The following is a 23,597-nucleotide window of genomic DNA, read 5'->3' on the forward strand; positions in this document are numbered from 1 at the left end:
CAACCTCCGCCTCCTGGGCTCAAGTTATCCTTCCATCTCAGCCTCCCAAGTAGCTGGGACTACAGGTGCAGGCCACGCTTGGCTAATTTTTGTATATTTTGTAGAGATAGAGTTTTGCCATGTTGCCCAGGCTGGTCTTAAAGTCCTGAACTCAACAACCTGCCTTGGCATACCGAAGTGCTGGGATTACAGGCATGAGCCACCACACCTGGCTGTTTGTTTTGAGCCTGTTCCTCAGGCTGGAGTGCAGTGGTTCGATCATGGCTTGCTGCAACTTGGCCTCCTGGGCTTAAGAGATCCTCCCACCTCAGCCTCCTGAGTAGCTAGGACTACGGGCACGTGCCACTATGCCTGACTAATTCCTAAAGTTTTTTTAATAGAGGCAGGGTCTCGCTATTTTGCCCAGGCTGGTCTCAAATTTCTAGGCTCATGTGATCCTCCTGCCTCAGCCTCCCAAAATGCTGGAATTATAGGTGTGAGCCACCACACCTGGCTGATCTGTCTGTCTTAAACTAGAGAATTTCATTTTTTTCTACCTCCTTTCTTGCTTTTTTTTTTAAAAAACTGAATTTCCATCTGTTCCCCCTCCCTTTCTGCTCCTCTTCATTCCTTGGAAGTTATACTTTGCCTTCCTTTAATGAGTACCAAAGAAATTAAAAAATATGTGTTTACTGTAAGTCCAAGCTTAAATGTTGCTAATACAGGGACCATCAAATGCTTTACTACCATCTGTTGCCATCTGCAAATGTATGCCATTGTTGTTTAGTTTTGTAATTCCTAATGTATTTTAATTAAACACAAATTATGCTTTTTTTTTTTGGTTTTATTCAGTCATTAGATGCTTAGAATACTGACTTATCTTACCAATTCCTTTGCTCATTCAACTCCTTCGTCCTAGGATTATTTTTCTTTTTCTTAATATATTTTCATTAAAAGTTTACTTGGTGAGAATCTAAAAACTCTCAAATTTTGAACGTTTTAAAAATTTGCCTTTGTTGTTGAAAATTAGTTTTGATGGATGTGAGAATCTAGATCAAGTGTTGGCAAACTTTTTTTTTGCAAAGAGCCAGATAGTAAATATCGTGGGCTTTGTAGGCCATGTAGTCTCTGTGATAACTACTCAACAATGGTGTTGTAGGACAAAAGCAACCATAGACATTCTATAAACATGAGTGTGGGTATGTTCCAACAAAATTTTGTTTATAGACACTGAAATTTGACTCAGAATTTTCATGTGTTAAAATATTTTTTGAATTTTTTCAACCATTGAAAAATGTAAAAATCATTCTTAGCTGTGGACCAAATAAAAAACAGGATGGATTTGACCTGTGGGCCGTACCTAGCTGACCTCTGGTCTAAATTAACATTCATTTTACTTAGTACCTGACACTGGAGTAATTCTTCTGATGATGTCTTCTTGCGATATTGTCTTCCATTTTTAATTGTTGAAGAGCCAACTGTCAGTCTGTCTTATTTGTTTTTCTTTTCCTCTTTTTTTTTTTTTTTTTTTGAAATGGAGATTTGCTCTTATCACCCAGGCTGGAGTGCAGTGGCGTGCTCTTGGCCCACTGCAGCCTCTGTCTCCTGGGTTCAAGTGATTTTCCTGCCTTGGCCTCCCAAGTAGCTGGGATTACAGGTGCCCGCCACCATACCCAGATAATTTTTGTATTTTTAGTAGAGATGGGGTTTTACCATATTGGCCAGGCTGGTGTTGAACTCCTGACCTCAGGTGATCCACCTGCCTTGGCCTCCCAAAGTGCTGCGGTTACAGGTGCGAGGCACGGCGTCTGGCCTTTCTTTATTATTTTTTTTAAGACGGAGTCTCCCTCTGTCCCCCAGACTTGGGGGCAATGGCATGATCTTGGCTCACTGTAACCTCTGCCTCCCAAGTTCAAGCCATTCTCCTGCCTCAGCTTTCCAAGTAGCTGGGACTATAGGCACGTGCCACCATGCCTGGCTAATTTTTGTATTTTTAGTAGAGATGGGGTTTCACCATGTTGGTCAGGCTGGTCTTGAACTCCTGACCTCAAGTGATCCTCTCCCCTCGGCCTCCCAAATAACTGTCCTTTCTTTGTTGGTAATCTGGTGATATATTTTATTGTTTGGCTGCTTTTAAGAGCTGCGTCTTGTCTCTGGTGCTGTTCATTATGATGTATCTAAGTATGTATTTATTTTCATTTAACCTGGTCAGGATTTGTTGAGTATCCAGAAACTAAGGATTGGTGTTTCTCATTACATCTGGAAAAATTTCAGCCATTATTTTTGCTTATATTGTGGTATGTCATAGGAAGATGATAAAAGAAAAATTAATTTGATGGTTTTCTACGAGGTTATAGTGTAAAATAACTATCTCCGTTTTAGAATTGAGTGCTAGACAGTTTCTGTGTAGATGACCTCATAAGCTTCCTTTTATCAAACAGTGATCACTTTTTTGGTTTGGCTGCTGAGATGTATGGCATCAAGTATAATACTAATATGAGGTGTTTAAGAACTTAGTATATTTCTTATGCACATTTTACTATATACTATAATTATACATTAAAAATCACATTGTAAATATAAATATGCGTAATACATTGTTAATTGTTTGGATACCAAAAGTATGACTTGACATTTGTTTTTTAAACCATATTCAAAATAACTCTTTGTATTAGAATATGGATTTAATGGATTAAATTGCATAATTGGTGAGCTACTGATTATTCTTGTTATTTGGATGCTTCTTTAAGTTAGCAACTTTATATTGTGGTCCTTCAATATAGACTACTTATTTCATTTCAGAGAACTCAATTTCCTGCATCTTCTGAGTCTCAAAAACCCCAGCAGAAAAAAGGTCTGTATGCAATTTCATTGTATGTGTATATTTGCACAGGTTTCTCTCTCTCTCTCTCTCTTTTTTTTTTTTTTTTGGAGACAGAGTCTCACTGTCGCCCAGGCTGGAGTACAGTGGCACAGTCTCAACTCACTACAACCTTTGCCTCTGGGGCTGAAGCAGTTCTCCTGCCTCAGCCTCTCGAGTAGCTGGGATTACAGGCACTTGCCACCACACCTGGCTAACTTTTGTGTTTTAGTAGAGATGAGGTTTCACCGTGTTTGCCAGGCTGGTCTTGAACTCCTGACCTCAGATGATCCACCCACCTCAGCTCCCAAAGCGTTGGGATTACAGGCATGAGCCACCGCACCCAGCCAGGTTTCTCTCTCTTGTCGATTCTCTTTTCTATTCTATATGATTTCAAAATGAGTGTTGGGAAAAGAAGTAATAGTCTAAATGTTCTGTCACATCTAGCTTTTATTTAATAGAGTTATTAGATATTAGGAGGTTGGTTTGACTTGGAAATTATTTAAATGGGGTTTGATTATTAAGTAAGTGTGTACTAATTTTCTGCTTCTGGAAAAACCACTCTGAAGTTTGAGATATCTTTTTGCTTTATTGGTTTCTAGTTTAATTTTATTGTGGATAGAGAACATTCTTTATATGGTTTGTTTTATGGCCCACAGCGTGGCCTTTGTTGGTGAATGTTCCACGTGCACTTGGAAAGAATATGTATTCTGCTCTTGTTGGAGGTAGCATTCTGTAAATGTCAGTTAGGTCAAGTTGGTTGATAGTGTTCTGTATACGCTTACAGATATTCATATTCTTACTGATGTAGTTACTGATTGGAAGGGTGATAGAAGAGTGTTGAAGTGTGCAAATGTACTTGTGGATTTGTTTCTACTTTCAGTTCTATCAATTTTTGATTTGTGTATTTTGAAGATCTGTTGTTGGATGCATATACATTTAGGATTGTCTGATTTCTTGGTAAATTGACGCGTTTGTCATTATGTAATATTCCTCTTCAATTTCTGATAATATTCCTTGTTTGAAGTCTACTTTGATAATATTTGAGTTTTAGTTATTTATTTAGCTATTTTAGTTTTGTTGTGGCCAGTCTTTGAATGGTATCAACGTATAATTTTCGTAGAGTAAAATTCCCTTTTTTTAGTACAAATTCTGAGTTTCGACAAATGAAACTAGCCGTGTGATCACTACTGGCACCATAATCAAGTTTTAAAAGTTTAATTACTCCCCCAAAATTCACCTTTACTTTGTAGTAAACCACTTCTTCCATTCCCAATTGCTGGGAGCCATTAATCTGTTTCTTTCTTCCTAGTTTTGCCTTTCTCAGAATGCCAAATAAATGGACTCATACATTATTATTTTGAGAGAGAGGGTCTTGCTCTGTCACCCAAGCTAGAGTACAGTGGTGTGATTATAGCTCACTGCAGCCTCAAACTCCTGGGTTCAAGCGGTCTTCCCTAGTACCTGGGTCTATAGGTGCATGCCACCATGCCTGGCTAATTTTAAAAATTTTTCCTAGAAACACGGGGTTCTGGCTCTGTTGCCCAGGCTGGTTTTGAACTCCTGGCTTCAAGTGATAGTGCATCTTCCGCCTCCTGAGGTACTGGAATTACAGGCATGAGCTATTGCACCTGGGGTATGTAAACTTTTCAGTGGCTTTTTAAACCTCATACAATGTTTGTTTGTTTGTTTTTGAGACGGAGACTTGCTGTGTTGCCCAGGCTGGAGTGCAGTGGTGCGATCTCGGCTCACTGCAACCTCTACCTCCTGGGTTTAAGCGATTCTACTGTCTCAGCCTCCCAAGTAGCTGGGATTACAAGCATGCACCACCATGTCTGGCTCATTTTTTAATTTTTAGTATAGATAGGGTTTCACCATGTTGGCCAGGCTGGTCTTGAACTCCTGACCTCAAGTGATCCACCTGCTTTGGCCCCCCAAAGTACTGGGATTACAGGCATAAGCCACTGCATCCAGCACAATATAGGGAAGTATTACAAAAACAGGAGAAATGTCATCCTTAAGGATTAATGGACTTTAATTAACAAATTAAAAATCAAAGTAGTACTTTGAATAAAAAGCTGTCACATTTTACTGTGAAATCCTTAGACTTTTTTTAAACCTCTAGTTCAGGTTTTTTCAGCTTTGGCATGAATGATATTTTGAGCAAGATCAATCTTTGTTGGGAGAGTTGTCCTGTATATTGTAGGATGGTTAACAACATCCCTGGCTTCTACCTAGTAGATGACAGTAGCAGTTAATTGTAACAACCAAAAGTGTCTCCAGATTTGCCAGTTATTCCTTCTGGGGCAAAATTGTTTCCACTTGAGAACCACTGCTCTGGTTGAGTAGTATAATACTTGGAAATAGAAGGCAGGAAGTTGGTAAGTGTGTAAAGAATTCATACAGCAGTTGGGTTAGCAAGCTGAGAGACTTGATTTGAACAAGTAGCAACTGGAGGCATTTTGACTGAGAATGGATGTTGTCCCTCCCCCTCCCCCTTTCCTCCTCAGCTTGAGAGGTCCATATCCTAGTTTGACTCTTTAGTTTTGAGGGTGATGACTGCCAACTGTGGAAGGGGTAAAGAGATTTCTGTTTGGTATTTTTGTCCAAATATATCAGGACTTTTTCAAGAACAGGCAATGAAATTGTTGATCAGAACTACTTGATGGTTCTGAGAAAATAATATCCTACATGAGGCTACTGAAGTCCTCTTCCTTTTGCTCCATGATGTGACCTTAGGTGACTTCTGGCTTTCAGTTGAAGATCTTAGCCATCACTGAGGTGAGTGAACTGATTTACTGCTTAAGTCTATTTCCTTCCTTAAAGGAGTCTTCATTGAAAACTTGACCTATTTTGGGGCGGCCATAGCTGAGGATGAGTTTTGTCAACAACCTGAGCCGATATACTCACTATGTGAGAAGCTTGATCTCAGTTTGATATCTGGTTTTAGAGTAATTTTTAATAGAATAATTTATTATGGTAAAATATACATGAAATTTACCATTTTTAAGTGTGTAAGTCAGTGGCATTAAGTACATTTACAAAGTTGTGTAACCGTCACCACTGTCCATTTCTACAAGTGTTTCATCATTCCAAAGAGAAGCACTGTACCCATTAAGCAATAAATCTCCACATCCTCTTGCCTCCCCAGATCCTGGTAATCTCCATTCTATTTTCTGTATCTATGAATTTGACTATTCTAGGTTTTTCATATAAGGTGAATCATACCATATTTGTCCTTTTCTGTCTGGCTTATTTGACTCAGCATTTTCAAGGTTCATTCATGTTGTAGCATGTATCAGAATTTCATTCCTTTTTAAGGCTGAAAAATATTCTAGTTTATGTATATATCCCATTTTGTTTATCTGTCTGTTGATGGGCATTGGGATTGTTTTCCTTAGAGTCTTTATATGTCAGTAATTCCTAACGAATTTAAAGGTTGTAGAAAGTAGGAACTTTGTAGATGTTCTAGAAATATGTCATTTTCTGTGCTATATATAATGATGTATTCTACAGACTAATTACTATGTATATATTTGGTTCTCATAAGTGATTTTGTAGATGCTATACATGCTCTTGACCTCATTAATCTTTTCCTTTTGCTAATTTTGGTCCTTGTGTATACAGAATTGTAGAGTTACAAGGTAATTTAGTTGTTATCTAATTCACCCTGAAGTCTACATGAAACCACTCTCACAGAGTCTTTGATAAGTAGTTACCGAATCTCACTATTTCTACTGTGATAGTGAATGACTTTCATTGATTAGCTTTTTGAAAGAATAGTTTATCTTACTTGTCTTGGTATCCTCACCTCTGAGTCTATTTGTCTATTGTAATCTGGCTTTTGCTCTACCACTCCGCTGAGTAAATTGATGAGGTAAGCATTGTTGTTTTTTTTTTTTTCCTCACTGCAACTTCTGCCTCCCAGGTTCAAGTGATTCTCTTGCCTCAGCTTCCCGAGTAGCTGGTATTACAGGCGCTCACCACCACACCTGGCTAATTTTTTGTATTTTTAGTAGAGACGGGGTCTCACTGTGTTGGTCAGACTGGTCTCGAACTGCTGACCTCATGATCCACTCGCCTCGGCCTCCCAAAGTGCTGGGATTACAGGTGTGAGCCACCGCGCCTAGCCCAATTCTGTTTAATTTTTGAGGAACAGTGTTAACTTCTAATTTAAATGGAAGGTAGTATATATCTAATTTTTCCCTATTATTTTTAATTTCAATGCTAGTAAATCTTTAAATCTGAAGTACACACTTGGATTTTGACAGATATGTATACTCATGTACATATTTATATTCCTGTAATCATGAGATCAAATTAAACATTTTTATCACCTAGAAAGTTTCCTCATGCCTTTTTCCAGTAAGTCTTCTGCTTCACTTCCCCAGATGCAACCATCATTCTGATTTTTGCCCCTATAAATTGATTTTGAAGTGTCCTATAAGTTGTGCTTGAACTTCACACAAAGAGAGCCATACAGTATCTACTATTTAGCTTTTGGCAACTTTTATACAACATGTTGTTTTGGAGATTCATCCATGCTGTTATATGTATCAGTAGTTCTTTTATTTAAAAATGCTGTCTAATATTCAGTTGCATGCATATACCACTGTTTGTCCATTCTCCTGTTAATGAACATTTGCAGCGTTTCTAGTTTTTGAGTACTGTGAAAGTTCCTATGAGTATTTATTTATTTATTTATTGATGGAGTCTTGCTTTGTTGCCCAGGCTGGAGTGCAGTGGTGCAATCTTAGCTCACTGCAACCTCCGTCTCCCGGGTTCAATCAATTCTTCAGCTTCAACCTCCTGAGTAGCTGCGACTACAGGCGTGTGCCAGCATGCCCGGCTAATTTTTGTATTTTTCGTAGAGACAGGGTTTCACCATATTGGCCAGGCTGGTCTCGAATTCCTGACCTCATGATCCGCCCGCCTCAGCCTCCCAAAGTGCTGGGATTACAGGCATGAGCCACCGCGCCTGGCCTGAACATTTATTTACTGGTCTTTTTTTGTATGTGCATGTGGCATGTGTTTTCACTTGATTAAGTACCTAGGGAGTGGAATTGCTGGGTCATATGTGAACTGTTCGTTTTAAGTTAATAAATTGCCAAAGTATTTTTCAAAGTGGTTGTACAATTTTATCCTACCACCAGCAACGTGTGAGGATTCTATTTGCCTACTTTCTTGCCAACGTTTGTTACTATCAGTGGCTTTTTCATATTAGACTTGCAGGTGGTTTGTATTGTGTTTTATTGTGATTTTAATTTGCATTACCCTAATGACTAGTGGTGTTGAACACCTTTTCATGTAGTTATTGGTCATATCTTTTGTGTAGTGCCTGCTCAAGTTTTTTGCCTATTTTTAAATTTCTTTTTTCCTTATTGATTTGTGAGACTTCTTTATATATTCTGAATGTAAGTCCTTTGTCTGTTATATGTGTGGTCAATATTTCCCCTCAGCCTACCTTCATTTTGTTAATGTGTCTTTCGATGATCAGAAGTTTTAATTTTGATGAAGGCCGATTTACTATTATTTTTCTTTTGTGATGAATGCCTTCTGTGTCTTGTCTGGGAAATCTTGATCCTTACCCCAGGCTGAGTTGTGTGTCTCCTCCCTCTTCTGCATTAATATCGCAGAAACTAATTTTTTGGTTTTAGAAAATGTCTAATTTGGCTCAATCAGTAATTTTGGATACCTTTCTATTGAAATACATATTGAGAAAAGTACATATATAAATCATAATTGTACTGTGCAGTGAATTTTTACAAAGTAAACGTACGCGTGTAATCGCCATCTAGATTAAGGTATAGAATATTATCAGTGCCCTCCAGGCTGCCTTCTTATTCCCTACCAGTCATTAACCACCCCTCCCAAAGGTAGTAACTTGTATTTAACTTCTGTCTTCTAGATCAGTTTTGCCTGCTTTTGAATTTAATGTAAATGGAATCATGCAGTATGTATTTTTTAATATCTGGCTTCTTTGTTCAGAATTACATTTGTGAGATTCATGTATGTTGTTGCATGTAGTAGTGGTTGGTTGTTTTCTTCCTTGTTGCGTATATTCCATTATGGGGCTCTACCTAAGTCTATTCATTTTATACTTGATGAACATTTGAGATATTTTGATGTATTATGAATAATGCCACCATGAAGATCGTGTACACATACATACTTAGGAGTAGGATTTTCAGGGTCACCAAGGATATATTTAGGCTCAGTAAATATTAGCAAGCAGTTTTCGGAATGTGGTTAATATAATCCCCATGTGTAAAATAAAGGTGTACGAACACACACACACACTTGCTCGTATGCTTATATGTACATAGAAATTCCTTGAAAATACTCAAGAAATTCTTCCCCTCTGGTGAGGGATAGGAATGGAGTGGGTCTTTTGTTTAGTATCCTATGTGCCCTTTGAATTTTGTTTTCCTGTAAGTATGTATTTTTAAGAAAACCAACTAGTTTATTTTATTTTATTTTATTTTTTTTTAAATTTTTATTTTTTTGAGGCGGAGTCTGGCTCTGTCACCCAGGCTGGAGTGCTGTGGCGCGATCTTGGCTCACTGCAAGCTCCGCCTCCCCGGTTCAGGCCATTCTCCTGCCTCAGCCTCCCGAGTATAGCTGGGACTACAGGCCCCTGCCACCACGACCAGCTAATTTTTTTTTTTGTATTTTTAGTAGGGATGGGGTTTCTCCATGTTAGCCAGGATGGTCTCGATCTCCTGACCTCGTGATCCACCCACCTTGGCCTCCCAAAGTGCCGGGATTACAAGCGTGAGCCACCGCGCCCCGCGGACCAACTAGTGATTTTTAAAAATCATTTGAAAGTCTTCCTACTTTGGTATATTGAAAGTACTACTGGCCGTGCACGGTGGCTCACGCCTGTAATCCCAGTACTTTGGGAGGCCGAGGCGGGTGGATCATGAGGTCAGGAGATCGGGACCATCCTGGCTAACAGTGAAACCCCGTCTCCACTAAAAATACAAAAGATTAGCTGGGCGTGGTGGCGGGCGCCTGTAGTCTAGCTACTCAGGAGGCTGAGTCACGAAATGGCGTGAACCCGGGAGGCGGAGCTTGCAGTGAGCCGAGATCGCGCCACAGCACTCCAGCCTGGGAGACAGAGCGAGTCTCCCTCTCAAAAAAAAAAAAAAAAAAAAAAAAAATTGAAGCACTGCTTTAAAAAAAAAAATAGAAAAGCTTTAAAATCATTTTTAAATCGTTGTTATTTTTCTGAGATGGAGTCTTGCTCTGTCACCAGGCTGGAGGCCAGTGGCACAATCTCCGCTCATCTCAACGTCTGCCTCCTGGATTCAAGCAATTCACCTGTCTCAGCCTCCCAGGTAGCTGGGACTACAGGTGTGTGCCGCCAGGCCCAGCTAATTTTTTTTTTTTTTTTTTTTTTTTTTTGTATTTTTAGTAGAGATGGGGTTTCATCATGTTGGCTAGGATGGTCTTGACCTCCTGACCTCGTGATCTGCCCGCCTAGGCCTCCCAAAGTGCTGGGATGACAGGCATGAGCCACCGCGTCTGGCCGCTTTAAAATCATTAATGTTGTGTTGCTCAGTTATGTCTAATTGACAGCCCAAACATTTACATTTTAATATTAGAAAATCCTTTATGATTGGGAAGAAACTTGTTGTAGTTTAATGGGTAACCTTGGAGACCTAGGTTATAGTCCTGCCTCTTCCCTTAACTACTTGTTGAATGTGGACAATTTACTTAACCTTTAGGGCCTTAATTTCCTCTTTTGTAATGTGGGAATATTCTCTGAATTGCATAACTCACTGGCCTTATATGAATATTCATTGGAATAATAGAAGAGAAAACACTTTGAGATACATATACGCACACACACACCCTTAAGGAAATAATTGTTAAGTTTTGAGGAAGTAAAATAATTTTAAATAATCTAAGCTATAACATAAAACCAGAATTAGCTAATCTTTTATATGACTTTTTTTCTTCCTCATTTCCTGTTAAGCTAATGAGAAGCAAACAAACTGGATAGCAGCAATATAATTTAAAACTTAAAGGCCAGCTTCTAGCATATACCGTTGAGTCAATACTGATTCAGCCCAGTCTCTTCCTCTTCCTTAATCATTTATGTCCCTGAACAGAGTAGATGTTCCTCTTGATCCTGGTCCTGTTTGCCCTCAGATGCATTCCTTGCCTTCTCTTCTCTTTTTGGTATAGTGAGGAACTGACTCTTGCAGGCTCCTTTTCTTCCTAGGCTTCTGTGTCAGCAGTTTCTGGCAGGATTAGCAAGTGGAGGAACTGGCAGGAGATTAGAAGGCAAGAGGAAGGAGAAGCCAGGACTTCCCTCCCTGGCCTTCAGGCCTCAGAGTAGTAGTGGCTTTTTGCTCATGCAGACTTCTGATTTGTCTCAGCATTCCCTGTTGGGCCTCTCGTTTCTTCCATTGCCTGTTCTCTGCATTAAAGTCCTTGTGTTTCAAGTCCTCAAGTGTTTTTTTCTTAGGCTCTGACTGATACAGGGTTCAAAATGATAGTAATGAAAATGTCTTACATTTATATTCTTTTCAAGATTTGTTGTCTCTTTTGATGCCCCAGATATCCTATTGAGGTAGAAAAGTGTTATGATTCCTGTTTGGCATGAGGAAATTAACATTTATTGAATGACCATTTTCAGATTCTTTGGATTTTTGGGTGAAAATTATAGCGGGGATAAATGGAGGCCCAGAGAAGTGAAATAACTTGCCCTAGGTCCCATAGAAGGCTGGTATTGAATCGAGATTGAAATTCTACATGTGAAAACTTTTATGTGCTACATGTCTGCTAGTCCTGGAAGAAATCCTTTCTTTGATGAGTATTATTCTTTAAAGAAGGCTTTACTTACAATGTATTTACAAAAGCCTTAGTTATTTAGTAAATTTTTCAACTAAAAGTCTGAACCATAATAGTTTTCTGCTTAGCACTTATATAGCTAGCATACTAACCCTAGCGTTAATCAAAGTGTCATGTAAAGGTTTGATTTTTGAGCCTAAGCAGAATTTGAAATTCTTCAAAGAGAATTTAGCACCTAGGGCAAATTATAGGGGAGAATTCTTGAGGTGTCATGTTTATTCACTTCTGGAATTGTTTAAAATATGTCAGGTGCATCCTTAAAGGGAGAAAGAAGGGGAAGAGATGTTACAAAAGAGTAGAATGGGGCAAGAGAAGTGGCAAGAAAGTATTGTTGCTAGGTTGGCAGCCTTCTGCCCCCACTGTCTTGGTGATGGTGGAGGGGTAGTGTGGGAGCTGGGATATGAATGAGGTCTTTTTTATAACTCACTAAAAGCCATTCCCTTGTCTTCATCTCATCAGCTGGCACCTGTCAGCTGTTACCTGACCTCTGTGGTAACATAGGCTCCTGAAATGTAGCATTGGAGATGATCACTCTGCTTTATTGCAAAATAGGGGAGATTCTGCTCTGCATTTGCATACTTATATTTTTTGGAGGATCTTTCAACTAGTAGTTCTTACAATACCTGCGAAAGCATATAAGAACCAGTATTCCCATTTTTAGGGGGAGTTGGAGCGAGCAATGATTTGGAATACCAGAAATTCAACTTATACATTTGCAGGTAAAATTCTAATTGTAAATTCAGGATTCATAGACTCTAGGAATTTCTGAGGTATCCAGAATTCCTTCATCTTTGACAATAAGTAGATAATAATGGTAATAAAAATAACAGCAACAGGCCCAGCACAGTGGCCCACACCTGTAATCCCAGCACTTTGGGAGACTGAGGCAGGTGGATCACTTGAGGTCAGGAGTTCAAGACCAGGCTGGCCAACATGGGAAAACCCCATTTCTATAAAAAATACAAAAATTAGCTGAGTACTGTGGCGTGTGCCTGTAATCCCAGCTACTCAGTAGGCTGAATCATAAGAATCATTTGAATCTGGGAGGTGGGGATTGCAGTGAGCTAAGATCGCGCCCCTGCACTCAGACCTTTATGACAGAACTCCATCTAAAAAACACACACACACACAAAACAGAAAAACACGCAAAAAACCCAGCAACAATAATAGGTAACATTTCTTTAAGGCTTACTATGTACCAGGCAGTATTTGAACTTCTTTATATATTAGATAATTTGATCCTCACAACTCTGTAAGATCAGTATTTTATTTCCTGACCCTTCTATTTAAAAGTAAAACGCCCCCACCTGGCACTGTTTCTCTTTCCTGCTTTATTTTTCTTTATAGAAAAATATCACTCATAAGTATAACATACTTTATTATCTATCCTGTGTGGTAGCAGCCCCTTCTCTCAATTATAAGCTCCATGAAATCAGGGAGTCAGTTTTGTTCACTACTGTATTCCCAGTGCCTAGAACAGTGCCTGGAATGTGGTAGGTGCCTAGTGAATATTGGTTGAATGAATGCGTCTTGGTTTTACAGATGAGGAAACTATAAATTTCCCAGGTCATACATTTGGTAATAGGACAGTTATGTACACTGAAATGTTCTCTAAAATCTTTGACGGAACTAAAATTATTTTAGCTTTTGGGCAGCTACATCTCCAGGAGCGTGAAATGACCTTCAGCACTGGATTTGGTGGATTTTCCTTTTTCTAATCCCTAGAGTTCCATTTAATGAGCCTTTGGGCTCTTGAGCTGCCTTCCAAATTGAACACTTTTTTCTCCAGCTTTCACTCAGGAAACACAAAATGTAGCTTGTCCTTTTTGTTTGTTTGTTTTTTTGAGACTGGGTCTCACTCTGTCACCCAGGTTGGAGTGCAAGTGCACAATCATGGTTCATTGCAACCTCTGCCTTCTAGGCTCAAGCAATCCTCCCAACTCAGCCTCCCGAGTAGCTGGGAATACAAGGTTGTGCCACTACTCCTGGCTAATTTTTTTGTATTTTTTGTAGAAATGGGGTTTGTCCAGGCTGGCCTCGAACTCCTGGACTGAAGTGATCCGTCTACCCGGGCCTCCCAAAGTGCTGGAGTTACAGGCATGAGCCACTGTGGCTAGCCCTGACTTGTCTTTTATTGTGAAATTTTAATAACAGCTAAGACTTGAAAATTAACATTTTATAAATTTTCTTTTAGACTACTAAGTGATATTATACTAAGTATCTAAGGTTTGCAATACTTAGTATAAACTCAGAAGGGTTCAGTGCCTCATTCTCTTTTACTCTTTCCCTTTAGTAGGTAGGTGACAGAGGACTAGGTCATGCAGTTGCGACTTGGTCCAAGATTACTCAGTAAGCCACTTGTCCCAGAATATTTATTTATTTACTTATTTTTGAGAAGGAGTCTTGCTCTGTCGCCCAGGTTGGAGTGCAGTGGCATGATCTCGGCTCACTGCAACCCCCGCCTCCTGGGTTCAAGCGATTCTCCTGCCTTAGCCTGTCGAGTAACTGGGATTATAGGTGCATGCCACCACGCCTGGCTAATTTTTTGTATTTTTAGTAGAGACTTGGTTTCATTGTGTTAGCCAGGATGGTCTCGATTTCCTGACCTCATGATCCACCTTCCTGGACCTCCCAAAACGCTAGGATTACAGGCGTGAGTCACTGCGCCTGGACCCTAGAACTGTTTATGACAGTACACTTTATGCACTTAACACACTCACACGTCTTTAAGCTTGGTGACTCGTGTGGCTTTTTCAAAGTAAATTTGATTCTGGAAGTGGTTAAGTAGAATGTGAATGGCCGAGGTCTGGTTATTGGTGAGGCCTAGGGGAAGAGAAGAAAGGAAACAAAAGTCTCAGAATTTCAAATAGGCCCTGATGACTACAAGGACGGTTCTACTAAGAGAATGTGTGTAGTCAGAAAGTGAAGAGTCAGTTGCTTAAAATTTTACTTTTTTTCTTGTTCCTGGCATGTAAGGTCATATCCATACTTTGTGTTATAATTTCTTCTTACAAATTCCATTGATAATCCCTATTCTTGGATAGCAATGAGCAGCATTACTTCTTTTTTATTTTTTTAAAAAATTTAAATTTTTTATTGAAATGGGGGTCCTGCTATATTATATAGCCCAGGCTGGTATCAAATTTCTGGGCTCAACGGATCCTCCTGCCTCAGCCTCCCAAAGTGCTGGGATTACAGTTGTGAGCCAACGTGCCTAGTTATACCTTTTAATTTTTGTGTTCAGTCAACATTAACTCTGAGTCACAGTAAGATTTTTTTCCCTGCCTGTCATATTATGGACGTAGAAGTTTTTTGATTTTCTTTAGGTTGTTTCTCCTTAGGTTCCAGAACATCAAGAAATGGGTTACAGTCATTTTCCTCTCTTCTCCATGCTCTTCCCTTTCTTTTCCTTTATTTTATTTTATTTATTTATTTATTTTGAGACAGAGTCTCACTCTGTTGCCCAGACTGGAGTGCAGTGGCGCATCTCAGCTCACTGCAAGCTCCCCCTCCCGGGTTCACACCATTCTCCTGCCTCAGCCTCCCGAGTAGCTGGGACTACAGGCGCCTGCCACCACGCCCGGCTAATTTTTTTTGTATTTTTAGTAGAGACGGGGTTTCACCATGTTAGCCAGTATGGTCTCGATCTCCTGACCTCGTGATCCACCCGCCTCAGCCTCCTTTTTTTTTTTTTTTTTAGACGGAGTCTCTCTCTGTCGCCCAGGCTGGAGTGCAGTGGCGCGATCTCCACTCACTGCAAGCTCCGCCTCCCGGGTTCACGCCATTCTCCTGCCTCAGCCTCCCATGTAGCTGGGACTACAGGCACCCGCCACCGCGCCCAGTTAATTTTCGTATTTTTAGTAGAGACGGGGTTTCACCGTGTTAGCCAGGATGGTCTGGATCTCCTGACCTCGTGATCCGCCCGTCTCGGCCTCCTAAAGTGCTGGGATTACAGGCGTGAGCCACCGCGCCTGGCCTTTTCTTTTCTTTCTTTTTTTTTTTTTTGGAGACAGAACGTTGCTCCGTGGCCCAGGCTGGAGTACAGTGTCATGATCTCAGCTCACTGCAACCTCCACCCCCCAGGTTCACGTGACTCTGGTGCCTCAGCCTCCCTAGTAGCTGGGATGACAGGCATGCGCCACCACACCCTGATAATTTTTGTATTTTTTTTGTAGAGATGGGATTTTACCATGTTGCCCAGGCTGACCTCAAACTCCTGGACTCAAATGATCTACCCCTCATCGGTCTCCCAAAGTGCTGGGATTATAGGCATGAGCCACCATGTCAGGCCTCTTTTCCATTTTTAAAAATCAAGGACTGTCTCCAACATATTAAAGTTAACAAAAAATAATATAAACACACATGTACTCACTGGCTAGACTTAATAAAAAACATTTAGTCATGTTTACTTTAAAGCTTTTTTTTTTTTTTTGAGAAATAAGCATTAAAGATTGAAGTCTCCTTTCTATCTTTTCATAATTCTGTTCTTCCCTCTTCCTTCCTTGAGATCTTCACTATTCTGAGGTTAATTTGGATCTTTCTACTCCTTGTTACCACAGAAGAGTAATTTCTTAATGAATTTGACCATATTTTAAACTTCTGATTTCAGTGGGCAGGTAACTCATTTTATAGTTTCTGTATCGTGAGCCATTTTCAATGACTCAACTAGATTGTTTTCATTGTTGACTCCTCATTTCTGGGCAACAGCATAATGTTCTCATTTGAGCCATTTCTGAAGATTGTGTTTAACTATTTAAAATATTTTTGGTAGTCTCATCATCAGATGTGATTTTTTTTTTTGTTTGAAATGGAGTCTCGCTCTGTCGCCAGGCTGGAGTGCAGTATGACCTCGGCTCACTGTAACCTCCTTCTCCCAGTTTCAATCAATTCTCCTGCCTCAGCCACCTGAGTAGCTGGGACTACAGATGCGTGCCACCATGCCCAGCTAATTTTTTGTATTTTTAGTAGAGACGGGGTTTCACCATGTTAGCCAGGATGGTCTCTATCTCCTGACTTTGTGATCCACCCACCTTGGCCTCCCAAAGTGCTGGGATTACAGGTGTGAACCACTGTACCTGGCCAGATATGATATTCAGTATCTTATATATATATTTCTGTTGCAGGAAGTCAGGGACCCTAAACAGAGGGATGGCTGGAGCCGCGGCAGAGGAACATAAATTGTGAAGCTTTCTTGGACATTTATCAGTTCCCAAATAATACTCTTATAATTTCTTACGCTTCTCTTACATTAATCTCTTAATCTGGTTATCTTTGTAAGCTGAGGATGTACATCATCTCAAGGCCACTATGATAATTGTGTTAACTGTACAAATTGATTGTAAAACATGTGTGTTTGAACAATATGAAATCAGTGCACCTTGAAAAAGAACAGAGTAACAGCGATTTTAGGGAGCAAGGGAAGACAGCCATAAGGTCTGACTGCCTGTGGGGTCAGGCAAAATAGAGCCATATTTTTCTCTTGCAGAGAGCCTATAAACAGATGTGCAAGTAGGGAAGATATTGCTAAATTCTTTTCCTAGCAAGGAATATTAATAATTAATACCCTGGGGCAGGAATGCATTCCTGGAGGGAGGTCTATAAACGGCTGCTCTTGGAGTGTCTGTCTTAGGCGGCTGAGATAAGGACTGAAATATGCCCTGGTCTCGTGCTGTACCCTCAGGCTTATTTGGGTGGGGAAAAAACCCCACCCTGATACATTTGAGGTCAGACCAGTTCTCTGCTCTCGAACCCTGTTTTCTGTTGTTTAAGATGTTTATCAAGACAGTACCTGCACCACTGAACATAGACCCTTATCAGTAATTTTGTTTTTGCCCTTTGCCTTGTGATCTTTGTTGGACCCTTATCAAAAGTTCTGATTTTGTCCTCTTTCTGCCCTTGTCCTCTTTCCTCAGAAGCATGTGATCTTTGTTCTCCTTTTTGCCCTTTGAAGCATGTGATCTTTATGACCTACTCCCTGTTCTTACACCCCCTCCCCTTTTGAAATACTTAATACAAACTTGCTGGTTTTGCAGCTCAGGTGGGCATCACAGTCCTACCGATATGTGATGTCACCCCCGGAGGCCCAGCTGTAAAATTCCTCTCTTTGTACTCTCTCTTTATTTCTCAACCGGCTGACACTTATGGAAAATAGAACCTATGTTGAAATATTGGGGGTGAGTTCCCCTGATATATTTCCTTAGTGATATTCCTGCAATCTCCTTTAGAAAGTCTTTCTATTCACTTTCTATAACCAGGGAAGGAGAGATTGAGGAGAAGAGACAAAGGATGATTTTATGTTTTTCAGTCTAAGTCATTATTTGATGAGAAACTGATATACAAGCTTCAAAAACTCAAGATATGTATTCAACATATAGTAATAGGACAAGTATCTCTCAGTTTAATAGTCTATACATTTTTGATGCATTATAATATATTCTTGTAGACAGTAGCATGAAAATTTTAATTAGTTATTGCAGTACGTTTATGGTTAGACATGAGTACAGTGATAAAGGAGAAAATCTAATGACTGTGTTGTTTGTTTTGTCAAAATATGCTACCTAGCTCCAGAGTTTCCTATTTTGGAGAAGCAGAACTGGTTGATTCATCTTCATTATATCCGGAAAGATTATGAAGCCTGCAAGGTAAGAGATTGCCATGATAATAAAAATGAGAGGCAGGGGGATGTTGGGTAGGCAACTAACAGTGCTTACTGAACAAAGTGTGGCAGTTTATATCTCAGTGATAAAATACGAATTCCTTTTTCCCCACACTTCATACACTGGTTATCTTTTGCTATGATAGTGATGTTTAACATACAACCTCAAAATTTCAGTGGCCCCCAACAAACAGATATTTATTAAGTGCTCATGGGCTTTCAGATCAGCTATGGGTGGCTGGGTTTGACTGCAGGCTGTGGGTCAGGTTCAGGTGTGTTCCATGTGTCTTCTCATGTCAAGAGCAAGTCTCTGGGGACATGTTGGTCTTCTGGTGGAGGCAGGTGTTCAACTCAACATATTAACTTTTTAATCTTTGGATAGATGAAAAATGGTATTTTGTCGAGTTCTTTTTTTTTTTTTTTTTGAGGTGGAGTCTCACTCTGTCACCTAGGCTGGAGTGCAGTGGCATGATCTTGGCTCATTGCAGCCTCTGCCTCCCAGGTTCAAGCGATTCTTCTGCCTCAGCCTCCCGAGTAGGTGGGACTACAGATGAGCGTCACCACGCCTGACTAATTTTTTGTATTTTTAGTAGAGATGGGGTTTCACCATATTGCCAGACTGGACTTGAACTCTTGACCTCGTGATCTGCCCGCCTTGGCCTCCCGCAGTGCTGGGATTACAGGCGTGAGCCACCGCATCCGGCCCTGAGTTTTATTTTTTAATTTTCCTCTTATTGCAAGGTTGATCATCATGTGTATATTTATTTATTTATTTATTTATTTTATTTTTTTTTTTTGAGACGGAGTCTCGCTCTGTCACCCAGGCTGGAGTGCGGTGGCCGGATCTCTGCTCACTGCAAGCTCCGCCTCCTGGGTTTATGCCATTCTCCTGCCTCAGCCTCCCGAGTAGCTGGGGCTACAGGCGCCCGCCACCTCGCCTGGCTAGTTTTTTGTATTGTTTTTAGTAGAGACGGGGTTTCACCGTGTTAGCCAGGATGGTCTCGATCTCCTGACCTCGTGATCCGCCCGTCTCGGCCTCCCAAAGTGCTGGGATTACAGGCTTGAGCCACCGCGCCCGGCATGTGTATATTTAAAAACCATTTGTATTTCTCTTTCTCTATATCTTTGGTGACATACCATATGTGTTACAAACTTACAGGCAGACAGTGGCAGTACTGACATGCAGAGTGCATCCTTGGTGTCATCTTTTTTGGCATCCAGAGGTTTGTAATCCATCTAAGGTTTTCAGTTTATACCTATGGCGTTTATACCTATGGCAATGCACAGAACTAAATCATACTGGTATGACAAAGATTCACACCAGTTTTTTTAGTTTTTTTTTTTTTTAAGATGGAGTTGTGCTCTTATTGCCCAGGCTAGAGCGCAGTGGTGCAATCTTGGCTCACTGCAACTTCTGCCTTCTGGTTTCAAGCAATTCTCCTGCCTCAGCCTCTCAAGTCGCTGGGATGACAGGCGCCCACCACCACGCCCAGCTAATTTTTTTTCTGTATTTTCAGTAGAGATGGGGTTTCACCATATTGGTCAGGCTGGTCTGGAACTGCTGACCTCATGATCCACCCGCCTTGGCCTCCCAAAGTGCTGGGATTACAGGTGTGAGCCACCACACCTGGCCCATACCAGTATTTTTTGACACCACTGACCCGAAGGCAGATACCAGTATGAATCTTTTTTTTTTTTTTTGAGGCGAAGTTTTGCTCTTGTCACCCAGGCTAGAGTGCAATGCCGTGACCTCGGCTCACCACAACCTCCGCCTCCCGGGTTCAAGCGATTCTCCTGCCTCAGCCTCCTGAGTAGCTGGGATTACAGGCATGTGCCACCACACCTGGCTAATTTTTTGTGTTTTTAGTAGAGATGGGGTTTTTCCATGTTGGTCAGGCTGGTCTTGAACTCCCGACCTCAGGTGATCTGCCCGCCTTGGCCACCCAAAGTGCTGGGATTACATGCGTGAGACACTGCACCTGGCCACCAGTATGAATCTTGAAATGTTCTCTTTCTTTTTCATCTGTGATAATACTTGGAAATTTTTTCATACTTTTCTTAGCTTGCCTAGTTAGATTTTAGGCAGGGGTTGGTAAACTTTCTGTAATGGGCCAACAATATTTTAGGGTTTGTAGGTCACATACAGTCTCTACATCATGTTTGTTATCTTATTTTTAATAACCCTTTAGATATATAAAAACCACTCTTAGCTTGAGAGCTGTACAAAAATATACAGGGCCTGTAAGCCCCATAGTTTGCAAACCCCTGTTCTAGAATAGGTAATCATACTTATTGAAGCCTCCTGGGTTCAAGTGATTCTCCTGCCTCAGCCTCCTGAGTAGCTAGGATTACAGGCATGCACCACTACTGCTCTGCTAATTTTTTATTTTTTTGAGACGGAGTCTTGCTCTGTTGCCCAGGCTGGAGCGCAGTGGTGCGATCTCCACTCACTGCAAGCTCCGCCTCCCAGGTTCACGCCATTCTCCTGCCTCAGTCTCCCATGTAGCTGGGACTACAGGTGCCCGCCACCGCACCTGGCTAATTTTTGTATCTTTTTTTTTTTTTAATGTAGAAAAGCAATTTATTCCATTTTAAGCTCTTACACAGTTAGTCATGGAGAGTAACAGGCCTGCTGGTGAAACAGGTCACCCAAAATGGAGATGGCATCAAACTAGTGGTCAAGGACTAACTCCTAAAAAAAAAAAAAGCAACTCTTATCAAGGATTAAAAATTTAAATTTAATTTTTAAAACAAATACAAGTTATTGATTCACTCTTCTCAACTTGACAGTCTGCCTGTGATGTAACTGTCAGGTAAAAACATACATCTTTACAACTTGGTGGTCCCAAGTTAAAAACAACAACAACAACAAAAAACACACTATTTCACAGACAGGAAGGAAACAACATGAAAACAGCTCAAGAAATACACTTAACGAGCAAAAATATATGAATATATGGGGAAACAGGAACATGTACTTTTGACTTAACTGAGGAAACTAAGAGGAAACTGGTCTGCATATGAAAATGTGCATCCTGGAAAGTCAGGTGTCAAGATTTTGGAGTAGGAATCTATATGATTTGAATCTCCCCTATTTCCTGAATAAAAGTGACATCTTTTAGTATTTATACTTCATGGCTCAGACACCTACCTCATTTGGCTCTCTTCCTTACTCACTCTAGCCTTTACTTAAATGAGTCTGAAAAACTTGGGGATATATAGCATAAGAAGAAAAATAATCACACATAATATTCCCCCTTCTGTAGCTACTTTAGACCTGGGTTACTAGAAAATTCCTGAAGAAATTTCAACGTAAGTCTGTGGCTTTGCTGAATCAAGCCCCCCTATTAATATTTAGGAAACACCCACTGTTTGGGCTAATAGCATTATTGGTGGTACCTATTATATAGAGGGATAGCTGAACAAAGTCTGTCTCAAAACCAGTGTTAAATCACACTCAGGGTTGAGAAGAAAAAAGAGGAGTCTAAAATCACAAGAAGTAAAGACATATCTAGGACCCTTGTCCTTCTGGATCCACGCTTCCTTCAGGGTCTTCATCATTATAAATGTTCTCTGCCATTTGCCACACTTGGATGATATTGTCTTCTGATACAGAACAAATCACCCAAGGTTCATTGGGATTCCAGGAGAAATCAGATATCTTGGCAGTGTGACCACCATGAATAAACAGCAACTCTGGTGGCCCATCTTCTGCATCTTCTGGGGATTGTTCCTCTCCAATTTTACTTAAATCCCAGACATTCAGTCTGCGATCAGTACCACTGGAAGCCAAAATAGTCTCATTGTGAGGTGACCACTGAACCTGGAATATTTCATCCTTATGTGACTCAAAGGAATGCAACTTAAGTTTCAGATTTCTCAGATCCCACAAGGTAACAGTCTTGTCAGCTGATCCTGTGGCAAGAATGAACTCACTGTAAGGATTGAAAGAAAGGCAGTTCACTTCAGCAGTGTGAGCGTCAACTGAGTGGCTTGGTTTGGAAGTATTGTTTGAATGAGTATCCCAAATCATAAGTTTCTGATCATCAGCAACTGACTCAAACAGAGACTCATGGAGCAGATGCCAGGAAACATCTACTACTGCGGTATGCCCTGTAAAGACGGTCTTCGCATCCACCACTTTTCCCTCCTTTGGAACGGCACTGATGTCCCACAGGCAGATGATGTGGTCATCTGAAGCACTAAGTAAGTGCCCACTGAGATTTGGGTTCCAAGAAAGTCCATAGCCTCCTTTTGATGTCCACGGAGATGCAAGTCTGGGTTGCACTCTCCAGAAGGATCTGGTTTAGAAGGATGTTTTGTATAGTCGAAGACAGGAACATCACTGGAAGGAGTCTTTGTTGTGATGATACAAGGGTTCTGGGGCATATAACGGGCCCTGTTTACTTCTCCTTCGTGGTTGATCTTGATTTCTATTTCAATTTTTCCACTAACTGAACCAAAACCTCCACATTCTCCTTTCTCACTGTCGTCGTGTGACGCATCAAACTGAGCATCATCATTAGGGAGTTGCACACTGGCTATAACAAGATGGTTTTGTTCATCCGATGTGTGTATCCCCAGGACAAATCGATGAATGCTGAAATCTTTCCCTTCTGGTCTGGTTACATCTGGAAGCCACTGGGCAGTTAGGCTGGGCCACTCCAGAGCATGGGTCATCACCAAATCATAAAGAAAACGGGTGTTCTTTTTCCATATTTTGTATTCCTCGTCGATCACTCGTTCTTCTACTGCGTCGTCGAACGCTGCTTCCTTGTCAGCCATGGTGGGCAGACGAGCCAGGGGAATCCTGGGGTCAAGCGTTGCGGGAGCAATTTTTGTATTTTTAGTAGAGACGGGGTTTCACCGTGTTAGCCAGGATGGTCTCGATCTCCTGACCTCATGATCCGCCCATCTCGGCCTCCCAAAGTGCTGGGATTACAGGCGTGAGCCACTGTGCCTGACCTTTTGTATTTTTAGTAGAGACGGGGTTTCACCATATTGGTTAGGCTGATCTTGAACTCCTGACCTTGTAATCTGCCCTCCTTGGTCTCCCAAAGTTCTGGGATTGCAGGCATGAGCCACTGCACCTGGCCTGTCCATGTCTTTTTCTTAAAGACACCTGAAGAAACTTAACCACTGCTCAGAAGCATTTTTCTTTCTCTTTCAGGCTATTATCAAAGAACAGCTTCAGGAGACTCAGGGATTGTGTGAATATGCTATCTATGTCCAAGGTAAGAC

General features: G+C 40.8%; 1 protein-coding gene and 1 pseudogene across 3 annotated transcripts in view; one reads left to right on the forward strand and one right to left on the reverse strand.

The window, feature by feature from the left end:
• The window catches only part of BBS4 (Bardet-Biedl syndrome 4), a 59,042-nt gene that overhangs the window by 5,567 nt on the left and 29,878 nt on the right, over positions 1-23,597 (forward strand). For all 3 annotated transcript variants that reach the window (XM_073012290.1, XM_008015989.3, XM_008015985.3), the window contains exons 2-4: positions 2,782-2,833; positions 18,263-18,342; positions 23,527-23,590. In XM_073012290.1, coding sequence (XP_072868391.1) covers positions 2,782-2,833; positions 18,263-18,342; positions 23,527-23,590 — 196 coding nt within the window. The remainder of the gene's footprint in view (positions 1-2,781; positions 2,834-18,262; positions 18,343-23,526; positions 23,591-23,597) is intronic.
• On the reverse strand, positions 21,770-23,151 carry LOC103245366 (histone-binding protein RBBP4 pseudogene; annotated as a pseudogene).

The sequence above is a fragment of the Chlorocebus sabaeus genome, chromosome 26, assembly GCF_047675955.1.
Source record: "Chlorocebus sabaeus isolate Y175 chromosome 26, mChlSab1.0.hap1, whole genome shotgun sequence".
NCBI classification, from domain to species: Eukaryota; Metazoa; Chordata; class Mammalia; order Primates; family Cercopithecidae; genus Chlorocebus; species Chlorocebus sabaeus.